Source organism: Megascapheus bottae, chromosome 20, assembly GCF_031878675.1.
Source record: "Megascapheus bottae isolate mThoBot1 chromosome 20, mThoBot2.hap1, whole genome shotgun sequence".
In the NCBI taxonomy this organism is placed as follows: Eukaryota; Metazoa; Chordata; class Mammalia; order Rodentia; family Geomyidae; genus Megascapheus; species Megascapheus bottae.
Window position 1 is genome coordinate 10,319,168 of NC_143528.1, and position 12,325 is coordinate 10,331,492.

At 34.1% G+C, this 12,325-nt stretch overlaps 1 protein-coding gene across 1 annotated transcript in view; it reads right to left on the bottom strand.

The window, feature by feature from the left end:
* Wrn (WRN RecQ like helicase) overlaps positions 1 to 12,325 on the bottom strand; it is a 106,899-nt gene that overhangs the window by 6,856 nt on the left and 87,718 nt on the right. The window contains exons 30-34 of the mRNA XM_090353947.1: positions 11,571 to 11,643; positions 11,225 to 11,337; positions 10,307 to 10,421; positions 7,490 to 7,591; positions 4,610 to 4,772 (exon numbers count right to left, since the gene is read on the bottom strand). Of these exons, the coding sequence (XP_090210073.1) occupies positions 4,610 to 4,772; positions 7,490 to 7,591; positions 10,307 to 10,421; positions 11,225 to 11,337; positions 11,571 to 11,643 (566 nt within the window). The remainder of the gene's footprint in view (positions 1 to 4,609; positions 4,773 to 7,489; positions 7,592 to 10,306; positions 10,422 to 11,224; positions 11,338 to 11,570; positions 11,644 to 12,325) is intronic.

Consider the following 12,325-nt stretch of genomic DNA (forward strand, 5'->3'; position numbering starts at 1 on the left):
TGAAATGTGACAAAGAATATACTAAGATTAGTGAATACTGCTTTGTATAATTAGTGAAGTGTGTTATTTGGGGCTATCACATAGGAAAAAAATAACAGATCAGCAAATAAGTATCAATTATTTCTTATTACTAAAAAGGTTTTTAGCAAAGGCTACACATAGCTCATCTGAGGAGGAAAGGCAATAGTCCAAAGAATTTGACTGTTGTGAATTCCAATTCTGTCTGGTTGCTTTGTAGCTGTAATGCTTTTGGCAAATGGCTTCTCTGTTCTAAGCCTCCACTTTCCCATCTACAGGGATAATAAAAGCTTCCTTGCATGGTACCCCATGAGAACTGACAAGGCTCAGACACATTCTTTAACTGTGCTTTAATGTATATTGCCAAAGATCTCTATCTAGTACTGTGTGGCCCAATACAGGAACAATTAACCAACCACATGTTGCTAGTGAGTACTTGGAATGTGGCTCCTGATTCCCTTATTGGAAGAGTTTTGGCTAAACTATCTGTTCAACTATACATTTTAGGAAAGCTAAGTCAAATATTTCTAATAAAATATTAGCATAAATATATGTTGTAAATATAAAATACCTGACTTCAAAGGCTAATTGCAGAATATGTGAAATACCTTGTTAGTAATGTTTATATTGATTGAAGATTGAAACGATAAAATTTTGAATACAATAAGCCTTACAGTTACAAAAGGTAACTGCATTATTTAGTTTTAAATGTGGCTACTAGAAAATTCTAAATTGCATATACAATTCATGTTGTATTTCTATTTCTACTGTTGCTCTAAGAAAACCCCAAGTTTCCCCACATTTTATCAATTAAAACAGGAACACATCATTTTCTTGTGTGGGTTATTAAAATTTAGATAAATATATTATACATCCTTAAATTCTTCATGGTATAAATGTTTTAGTTACAAAACAATTAAAGAAAAACAAAGGTATTATATTCATTTTGAATAATCTTATTTCTAAAATTAGAATTTCTTTTTAAAATAAAATAATGATACATAGCAATCACCTGTGGTTCCATCTACTGTTAATGGTCTAATAAACGTCTCAAGTTAATGACTTTGAGCATAATTAGAAAATTCATAATTTTTACTCATTTTTGGAAGTACACTTTATATTTTTATTTTAGAGACATCTTACTTTATATATGCAAATAAGCAGCAGCTATAGTTAAGATCTTTAAAGAATTATCTCATTTTGTAGCATAAGTTAACTGTATATAAATAAGTGTTAAAAAGTATTTACTGGAAGATTAAGGGACAAAATTAGCTGTACTCCTTCAGAGCTTTGAAAGAGATTATGTTACTCCTTCTTTCATGGCTCATGGTCCCTTGAAAGCAACCCTTAATTTTCCAGTTACATGCACATAAAGAATGGGACAAATAAATTATTAAAAATATTACCTAGATACCTCATTAAATGTCTTGCTTATTATTAGACAAAGAATCTCAAAAAAGAAGTTTAAAGTGATAGAAACATGGAGAAAAACAAGGATAATGCAGGGTAGAATATAATAACCCAGCCAAAACTTACATGGCAGATGAAATTATGTAAAAATAAGATTTCAATTCATAAATACTTAATTTTCAGGTACTTAAGATTGCATTGTAAGCTTTCTCTATTGTACAGAAGCTTTCTCAATTTTGAAGTGTGCAAAATTTATTTTAAGCAAACCTATTAATTTAAAAAAAAAAATGAGTGCTAAGCACCAGTGATTCATTCCTGTAACACTAGCTACTCAGGATACTGAGACTGAGGACCATGGTTCAAAAGCAACCCAGGCAGGAAAAGTCTGTGATACCAATTAACCACCAAAAAGCCAGAAGTGGAGCTGTGGCTTAAGTGGTAGCGCTCTAGCCTTGAGCAAAAGAGCTCACAGACAGTACTCAGGTGCGCGCGCGCACACACACACACACACACACACACACACACACACACACACACACACACACACACAAGCATACTAGAGAGTATGTGAAGATCATATGCAAATATTACATAATTATGTATAAGACTTTGAGCATTCAGAAATAATCAAATTCATGAGTGATCCTGAAAACTAATAGATACTTAAGGGACAATTAGAGGTTTCTGAAATCTTCTGTCTTACATACTTATATCTTCATATATCTTTAATTAGCTATTAAAAATGATAAGTTTAAAAGTACCCAGATATAGTTATTTTTAATATGCTCTAAAATCTGACCAACTACTCAATCAAAATTATATTCACCAGTATCACAACTTATGACCTATTTCAGTATACTGAGCTTTCTTCACACTATCTAGCTTATGTCCTGCAACTCTATAAAGGGTCAATATTATCCCTTCCCATTTTAGAGAGATGAAAACTAGAACACAAAGCAGTAAAGTATATTGCCAGTGGTCACATAACCATGAAAAGGCAGCTATGTCTGCTTCCAGGGCCTTGGCTTTTTTTGACTTTACCAGGCTCAGCTCATTTTTTAGTCTTCATAAGCCAGATGGCAGCAAACATGAATACCAAAAAGAAGAAGAAGAAAGGATAAAACTGCACAATGCTTAAAAAAAATTGCCTAATACCATCTTTTCAAATGACATGTCCTAAGAGACACTGATAAAGAGGGAAGGGGGAAGAATGCCAGAGTGTTAAAAGAAGACCTTTACCTTTTTTGATTTCCCTAAAATACTGTATCACTTTGTCCTAGACAAAGGTTTATATAACACAATCTAATATAACAAAGTAATTTCTATTTTCCTCCTGCTGCCTTAGTTTCTGACAAAATAGCTGCTGGTGTTAGAAAGACTGGAATGTAACCAGAAAAGTTAGTGAGCTTTCTCATGAGGTGAGTTACACCTGAATTTGCTTGGTTATTTTACTGTTCAGACCGTACTTGGTCCTCAACTTTTCAAATTTAGAAGCTTCACTTAACCTTAGCAGTTTCATGCTTACCAAGATCACAAAATAACTTACTTTATTATAAAAATGTATTGTTATAATACATGTATGCATTATGTATTTAATAATATCTTTATATTAATTTATTATACAATAATTTAAGTTGAAATTAAGAATGCACAATTATGACTTAGGCAAATTAACAAGACTAGAGCATGGTTTCCCTATAGAGATAAACATAGGAAATCAAATTATAATCAGAAAGGTAGGAACTGACATAGAAACAGAATGATTTGTTCAGAGTTCATCTCAAACACAATCCTTATGTAATGTGTCAACAGGTACTAATATAGTAGAAATCTCACTGACCATCAATCCTGACCCCAGGATCTTAAAAAACAACCAGCAAATACCTGCCTGTGCCTTCCTACATTTGTACAGTACATCAATAGGACTAGTAGAGGTATTTGTTCTTTATACCATATCAAGTCACACACAAGCCTACAAATAATTTTAGCTTTAAGCCGAAAATTAAGAACAGAAGCAATTGAGAAATGACAAAGTGGTCTTATTTCCTTTATTTCAAATTCTTGGGAAAAAGCTTATAGTAGTTTCCATACAGAAGAGAATTTGAGTAATAAAAAGTAATGATTTACACAGCTTTGGGGATAAAGTTTTTTTGGGGGGGTCAGTCATGGGGCTTGAACTTAGGATCTGGGCATTATCTCTGAGCTTTTTTACTCAAGGCTAGTGTTCTCCACTTTGAGCCACAGAGCTACATCTGGTTGGTTAATTGGAGATAAGAGACTTATAGACTTTCCTGCCAGGGCTGGTTTTGAACTGTGATCCTCAGACCTCAGTATCCGAGTAGCTACGACTAGGTGTGAGCCACCAGTATGTAGCTGGAGATAAAACTTTTTGCATGGCCACTGCTCTATCCTAACAGTCTGAAAAATAATGCAACTCTAGTTACTTTTGTTAAAAAAAAAAGGCTCACTATTTCAAATTCCAGGGCTTGAATTCTATAAGCACAGCTGAGATTGTACAGCTCAAAGACAAGGGAGTCCTGTAAGAGTTACAGAGTCTGGCCTGTCTGCATAGTGTCACAGTGCCTAAAACCTCTCTCTCTACTGACTACAGAGGCCTCTCAAGTACAACCAACAAGGAATCAATGGAAGAGGCTTCAGGAAGAATAGGAGTCAGTAGTTGTTGGAAATGCACGGGGGTGATGATATGTTTTTGGTTTCAGTTATGGTTTTTTTTTTGGAGGGGGGAGGAAACTGAGATAGGGTCTCACCATGTTGCTCAGGCTAGCCTCCAAAGTAGCCTAAGCTGGGCTAGAACTTGGAATCCTCCTGCCTCAGACTCTTAAGTTCTGGGGTTATAGGTAAAAGCTACCTATTCAGTTTGAAGAAAAAAGTATCTGTTCTTTTTCCAAATAGTAAGGTAGAAATTAGAGAAGGATAAAAGTGTTCTGTGTGGCATGAGTGTGGAAACGAATCTGAAGCTAAAAAGTACTTTCTTATATGGAATTAATATTTTCTTTAAAAAAGACCATCTTTGCTTATAACAAAACATTAAAAAAGTAAGGTTGTCACAGTATCAAAAGGACAAATGTTGCTAAAATGAAAAATGTAAATGCATGTTTACTTGGTCTAGGTTTCAGTGACTCAAGTCATTAAGGCTGAAGGGTAGAACCCTGTTTATTACCTGAGTTGATGGGAGGGTTTCGGATAACATCAGAAATAATCTTCTGAACCCCTGGAGTCAGGCCTGCTCGCTCCATATCCAGGGGATAGCCAGCTTTGACTGCCTGGGCTAAGTGCATACCAACTGCTGTGAGAGGCAGAATCCTGTTCTCAGCTATGCTGTGCTAAAGAGAGAACAGTAAAGAACCAGTGAATTCTCATGTTTCCACATTTCATGAAAGGAAATAGTTCAAATAGGTGGCAAATGTTTACAATGGGCTACACCTTTTACTTAAACGTTCATTTGAACTATTATTTTTTTTTTAGTAACATTAAACACCTATCCAGGTGTTTCACTGATTAAAACAAAATCACCCAACTTTAGCCAAGAATTCAACGCTCACCCCTAACCTATTCACTGTGAAAAGCCACTAAGAGACACAAAGACATTCTATGGGAAGTCTAATAGCTATCAACTAGATGACTATTTGAAAACGCAGAGAACAATATTTTAATATTCTATATACTTGAAATAACACATGGTACTTTGGTTACATTAACTTTGAAAAAGACAAATTCTAAAATTCTCAGTGATAAGGCACTTTTCCAAAATATGCCCTAAGAAAGGCCATAAAAAACTTGAACAGGCTATAAACTCATAAAATAACAACCACAATTTTAATAAGGGTTATCATCATTGTCTTACAATTAAACTTAATATGAATTATGTTCAATTTAGGACAATGTTTTATATTTATGAAGCTTTTTAAATAGATGTGACTTAAATATATTTCAGGTGTTATTAGATAAACCATTCATTGGTGGGAGGGAAAATGGAAGGAAAATGTGGGAGGGTGTAGCAACGTTCAACAAGAAATGTGCTCATTGCACCTATCATATGTTTGTGACTACATAACATCACCTTGACAATAAACATAACAAAAATAAATAAAAGATTCCTTGAAACAGAAAGCTTTAAATTCTATCATATTTCATAATGTCTCCTTTCAATACATTTTGAAAGTCAAAATTAAGATTGTATTTTCGTGAATGTTGACATTTTCTCAGAACAGACCACTTAAGGCAATATTCTTATCCTTCAAAGGTAGGTATTAAATTACTTTCATTAAGTGTCTACCTTTTTAAACTAAGAAGTGTGCACCATGTGTGCATAATATCAGGGTTATTTGATCTTGGGCATCAAGTTACCTGAAACTAATTATATTATTCCTTGATTAATTAGTCCTTAGTCATGTTTAATTTTGTGGTTAACTGGCAAGACCTTCTCAGACTCCAGGGAGGCATATATAACTAACCATCATATTACAGAATAAAATACTACAAAACAATACGGAAGACATAAATGAAGTTAAACTATTCTTTACATTTAACCATGAAAAGCCATGAAACTTTTATTTGACTAAGTATTAGAGTATATTTTATTGAGAAAATTTGAAGTCCATACCACTTTTTCTTATCAACTGTATTCAGTTCCACCATATCCATATATTTAAATCATATACACAGAGAGGAATATTTAACATGTACCTGTAAGTTATTGTTTACATAACAATTCAACTTGAAATGACTACATACCATGTTTTATTTAATACAATGGAATTACATGGACTTTACACCTTTAGTCGAGAAACTTGGTTATTAAATTAGATCATTTAAGTGAATGAGATCAGATTTGGCTTGTTTATTTTTTCCGAAAGCTGATCAAAAAGTAATATAGGAAAGGGAACCAAGAACAAGTGAAGCAGGCAGTAGAACACAGATCTGTTTCCAAATCAATTTAATGCAAATCAATAAAATGTAGCTGGAAGCCTTCCTATCAAGGTATAATCTCCAATTATACTTCCAGAAAACTCAACAGCCTTAAGGATTTATATTAGAACAACTAAGTGTGGCCACTGTAACATAGATTCCCTCCCCCCACGCCTCAAAAAGATCATACAGTCTAAAAAAGAAAGGAGAGGAGAAAAAGAAAATCAGTGCTAGAAGATACAAAGTGAAAAGGAAAGAATTTGCTTTTTGAGTCTTATTTCCACTTTTTTGGATACCACTACAGAGGACATTTTTGATACATACAAGAATAATATGCATGCATATAAACACACATTTTCATACTGTTTTGCATCTTGCTTTAAAAAGAACTTATAATTTAGAGATTGTTTCTCTTTTTTGTTTATTTCCCTCTTTTTCCTTTTTATAAGTGGCAGTACCAGGAACTGAACCCATAAGGCCTCACACATGCTAGGCAAGCACTCCACTATCTTAGACCCAGACCCTCAAACCCAGAAGGTGTTTTCTTAATAATACATATATAAAAAGTTTACAAAATAGTTAAGAAACTATTCATTTATGCATTATTTTTAGTCCCTTTTCAAAAAACTAGTATTAAAATATTGCTGTTTCGGGGCTGAGAGCATGGCCTAGTGGCAGAGTGCTTGCCTAGCATGCACGAAGACCTGGGTTCGATTCCTCAGTACCACATACACAGAAAAAGCCAGAAGTGGTACTGTGGCTCAAGTAATAGAGCGCTAGCCTTGAAGAATGCCCAAGGACAGTGCTCAGGCCCTGAGTTCAAGCCCTAGGACTGGCAAAAACAAAACAACAACAACAACAAATACTGTTGTTTCATCCTTGAGCTAAAAAATGTATTGGTCTGTCACCTTGATACTTCTGTAAGATAATCATAGTTAAACTATTCTTAAGAGCTGCTACTTAAAGACCAGAGATAGGCTTAACTAAACGAAAATGTTCTTCTTTTAAATTAATAACAAAATGAGACTTGCTACACAGTTAGAATAAACTGACCCCACCTTGGCTTTCATATGGCAAAGCTAATTAAACACATGAATAAATAATCTAAAAAGTTATTTGAAAGTGCACTTACCAAAGACATCTTCTTTTCCTGGAATAAAGAATATGTGACAGCTGCAGACTGTGAGAGTAGACTTTCCTGTTCTTGAGGCTTTGTATGTGAAAAGAGATCTGTCTATAGTTTTAAATGTAGAACAAGTAATCAGTAACATCAATATAATGATCAATATATAATCAGGAGTCATTAGAAAGAAAGTAACAGAAGTGAAACCTCTAGCAATCAGAATTTTCACTGAAGCTCAAAAAGAATTATTTATATCATAGTTATATAAATGCATAATATATAAGGAAATATAATTATATCTACTATAGATAGATCCAGAGATATCTTTAAAAATATAGACATTTATACACATTTAAGCATGTGTGTGCAATACATACATATGTACATGATTTCATCAGAACTGAAGCCCTGACCTTTAAGCATATTAAAGGAGGTTAGCTTAAGGGAAAGGTTAAAAAGTAAGATTAATGAAGAAATACTGGAACTTTTTATAAAGCCTAAAAAAAGTTTCCAATTACATATAAAAGGTAGATTAAAAGAGCAAACCTGTTACACTAAAGCCTACAAACATTAGTTTAATCATTCAAAGAGCCTAGTCTCTTAATAATACTGTTATCATCTTGATAAGGCTACTGATCATTGTGATTATTATGTACAGATAATGAGAAAGAATATTTATCCTTATCCAGAGAGTTCAGAAAGCCCACCCTTTGGAGCATTTACCTTTTGCCCTACTTCAGCTTTTTTTACTGATATGGTGGTGATGGGATAATTCATTCATTACTACTTAATACCACTCATTCATGAAAGAAGATATTACCATCAGATATCTAAAGTCAGAGATTTAATTATCAATAGTATGATATTCTTTATCAAACCATTAAAATACCTATAATCTCATTGCTAAAATATATAATATGAAATATAATAGATTTTCACATGACCCCTTATGCAAAAGTATGAAAAAGAAAATTTAGTTGTCAAAAGTATCTGATTCCTAATGAGAAAACCATGCTACACACAAAGAGCAGAAGACTTTTCTACCTAATAAGAGAGTAGTTTTTTTTAAGAAATGTCCAGCTGTATCTGTCCAAAGCAAACAAGGAAAACATTTCCTGAACACTGCTTTGCAGGTTTAACTTTTTCTTATGCCTAGGTCTTCTAATGATATCCACTACTTCCTTGATTTGAGAAAGTGTCATTTCCAATGTATTGGTGAAAAAATGAAGACTCAGGAAACTTAAGAACATGTTCAAGTTTACAAGATCGTGGAAGAACTGAAATCCTGATTTTCTCACTCCAGAGTCCCACCATCTTCCACCTGCACTATGGTCTACACATAGATTTTAAAGAAAACCCTCGTTGTATAACACAGGACTTTATTTTTCTATCTATACACATGCTCATCCTCTATTCCAATCAATTTCACCCTTTTAATCCTCGCCCTACAACACCATTTGCCTAAATCACTTTTACTAAAAAATAGCAACCCCAACAGGTTTCCTTGTCATAGTTGAAAATAACCTATTTTGGCATTATTTAATTCCTTTTCCTTCCCAGTGGCTCACTCTCCTCCAGTTAATCCCCATGCTTACACAGTCTATGTTTCTTCCTTAACATCTCCCAATTGATCATTAAGATAAGGCATATCACTTTCTGATCTCCATGTTCAAATTGTAAAGCTCATATGAAATCTACTTAAAGTCAGCTTTACTTGAAGGGAAAGACATCCCTTACCAACTGACAGTCAGCTACAAATCCTATCTACCATATTTGAAAATAAAAATATTTATCACCAGGTGTTGGTGGCTTGTAACCTATAGTCCTAGGTACTCAGGAGGCTGAGATCTGAGGATCAGAGTTCAAAGCCAGCTTTGGCTGGAAAATCAATGAGATTTTTAGCTCCAATTAACCATAAGAAAGCCTGAGACAGAATTGTGGCTCAAAGTAATACAACACAAGCCTGGAGTGAAAGAACTCAGGGACATGGCCCAGCTGTTGAAAAAAGAAAAAACCATATAATGCGTGATTGTTGTCCTTAATGTTATCTCTCATCTCTTTTGCTGTCCCTTGGTTATCTCATATTGTTATGGTATTTCACCTTGTTATCTGATATATTGGATATATCCGTATTTGGTTATTTGAAATCAAATAGGGAAGGGGGGAAAACAAGATGAGGGGTGGGAGTGGGGGGAGAGAAATGGGGACTAAGACATGAGAAATGGTATCAAATTATGTGAAGTAATGTACCCTCTATCTGGTGAATATAATGTAACCCTTCTATTCATTACAATAAAAATATATGGGAAAAATTATCAACCTAAAATCTGGTACTTATTTAAATTTAAAAATAAAAACTTCCCAATGTAATAAACATTAACAGTCTGGACAACTTTAGTATCCTCTTCGAATGTTAGGAATGTTAGTTACAATGGAACACGCCAATAATCCTAGCACCTTAACAAGAATCAAGGCCAGCCTTGGCTACTTAGTAAGAAGACCCTGCAGACAGACAGACAGACAGGCAGGCAGGCAGGCAGGCAGATAATTAACACACTTTAAGAATTATTTACTGTAACTCAGGAGTAGAGCAGTAGCCTTGAGCAGAAGAGCTCAGGGACAGCGCCCAGGCCCAGAGTTCAAGCCCCATAACCTCACCCCTCCAAAAAAAAAAGAATTATTTACTGTAAAAAGAATCTTAATTCATTCTCCAAGTATCCAATATGAAAATGCAAATATGGAGAAAACAATGAAGGACATTACTGCTTCTAAAATGCTCTAAAAGAAAGTATTCTGCAAGAGCTTCTGAAAAGCAGAATATTTTACCTTAGAACTATTTTCATTGCAGAAAAGCTTGATGACTTCTAACAGTGGGGCCAGCATACTAGCTTTTCCTGCAGAAACACCATCGATCTGTTTTACCTTCTCAACAGTAGTTGGTCTGTTATTGAAAAAAAGAAAAATCAGGAAACCAAGGTGATAACCAAAAAAGTAAGATTTGTTTTTAATAAATAAACCCACCATGACCTCTTTCACAAATCTGTTTAGGTATTAACTGATAAAAAGGCTATGTTCAGAAAGAAACAGGACACCTAATGTTAGAAATTGAAAACAAAACAAAATAAAAAACTATGGAATTCTAAGGACAAGTAAGAGAGAAGTTAAAAACGTCCAGAAAAATGTCTCTTTCATTGTTTTAATTTCTAGAAAATATTTACCTATAGGAGCCCTGATTTTAGCTCCACTGTTTAAAAATTTTAGATTAGGCTTTTAATTAACTCTATACTACTAGTGTATTAACACTTTTAATGGTTTTACTATAATACAAACTGCATGAAGCATACATGAAGCCCCGGGTTCTATTTCTCGATACCACACACACACAAAAAAAAACGCTGAAAATGGTGCTGTGGCTCAACTGGTAGAGTTCTAGGCTTGAAAAAGCCCAAGGACAGTGCGGAGGCCCTGGGCTCAAGCCCCAGGATTGGCAAAAAAAAAAAAAAAAAGCTATATCTCAAATGATACATTACTTGCTAGCATGCACAAACTTCTGTGTTCAATCCTCAGTACCAGGCACTAAGATTTGAACTCAAAGCCTCATGCTTGATAGGCAGGCACTCCGCTAGTTAAGCCACATCCTTAATCTTGTATTTTTTAGACTAAACTCAAACTGTAATCTTCCTATCAGTCTTCCTCATAGACTGGCTGACAGAATAAGAGTCAGAACATGAACAAATCCTTTACCTCACTTTGGCCATATCCAACAGTATCTTATTCGTTGCCAGAATAGCTGGAGGAACATTTATTTTATTTGCATATTTCTGTCGGGCTTCTACCAATTTTCCATATAACATAGTCTGAATGACAACAAAAAGAAAGTCATCAACACTTTTTTAAATGCACTTTAACTTCAGCTTTTATTTTTAGAGCTTCAGATATCACATTTTCCCTTAAGATGAAAATAATCTGAACACTGTCACAGATTCTTAGCTCAAGAACACTTTCTAAAATCCTGTCAACAGAATTTTAAAGATGCAAAGAATACTAACAAAAGTCTTATGAACTAACCAGCTTTTTGCACAAGTCTTACCTGAGTCTCTTGTTCTTGAGCCGAAAGAGCTGGTTCTGCTAGGCTACATTTTCCTGCTGACTTCATCAAAATACTAAAATATTTAAAAGAAAATATGCAACATAAAGCTTAACGTTTCTTTTGCTCACAAAATGAGAGTATCTTTCCAAGTAAGTAATGACATTTATTCTTCACAACACCAGAAAAATAATTTGTTACTTAAACATTTTGGATCAAACATGCTTTTTATAATGGTAAAGTAATTTGAATTTTTTACACAATTGGAAGCTTAAAAAGCATCTGTCCCATTTTCCTCCTCAACCAAATAATTTGAAATAAAATACTTCTTATCCAAGCAAAAGATAATACAGTTTTGGCAAATGTAAGTATAATCGATCATTCCTACTGTTAAAAAAAAAATACGTGAGGCCCTCAGATGAGTGGATCAACAAGATGTGGTATTTATACACAATGGAATTCTATGCTGCTGTCAGAAAGAATGACATTGCCCCATTTGTAAGGAAATGTAAAGACTTAGAAAAAATCATATTAAGTGAAGTAAGCCAGACTCAAAGGAACATGGGCTCAATGGTTTCCCTCATTTTTCATAATCAGTAGAAACCTTGGGCTCTCCTAGCAGAGATTTACAATAGAGCAAACCCTAGATACATAAGGCCATATAATATGACACACTAAATGAAAGGATGTATCTCCAAGATATAGAAACAAAGGTGATTGTTGTCCTTAATGTACTATGTTATCTCTCATCTCTGTTC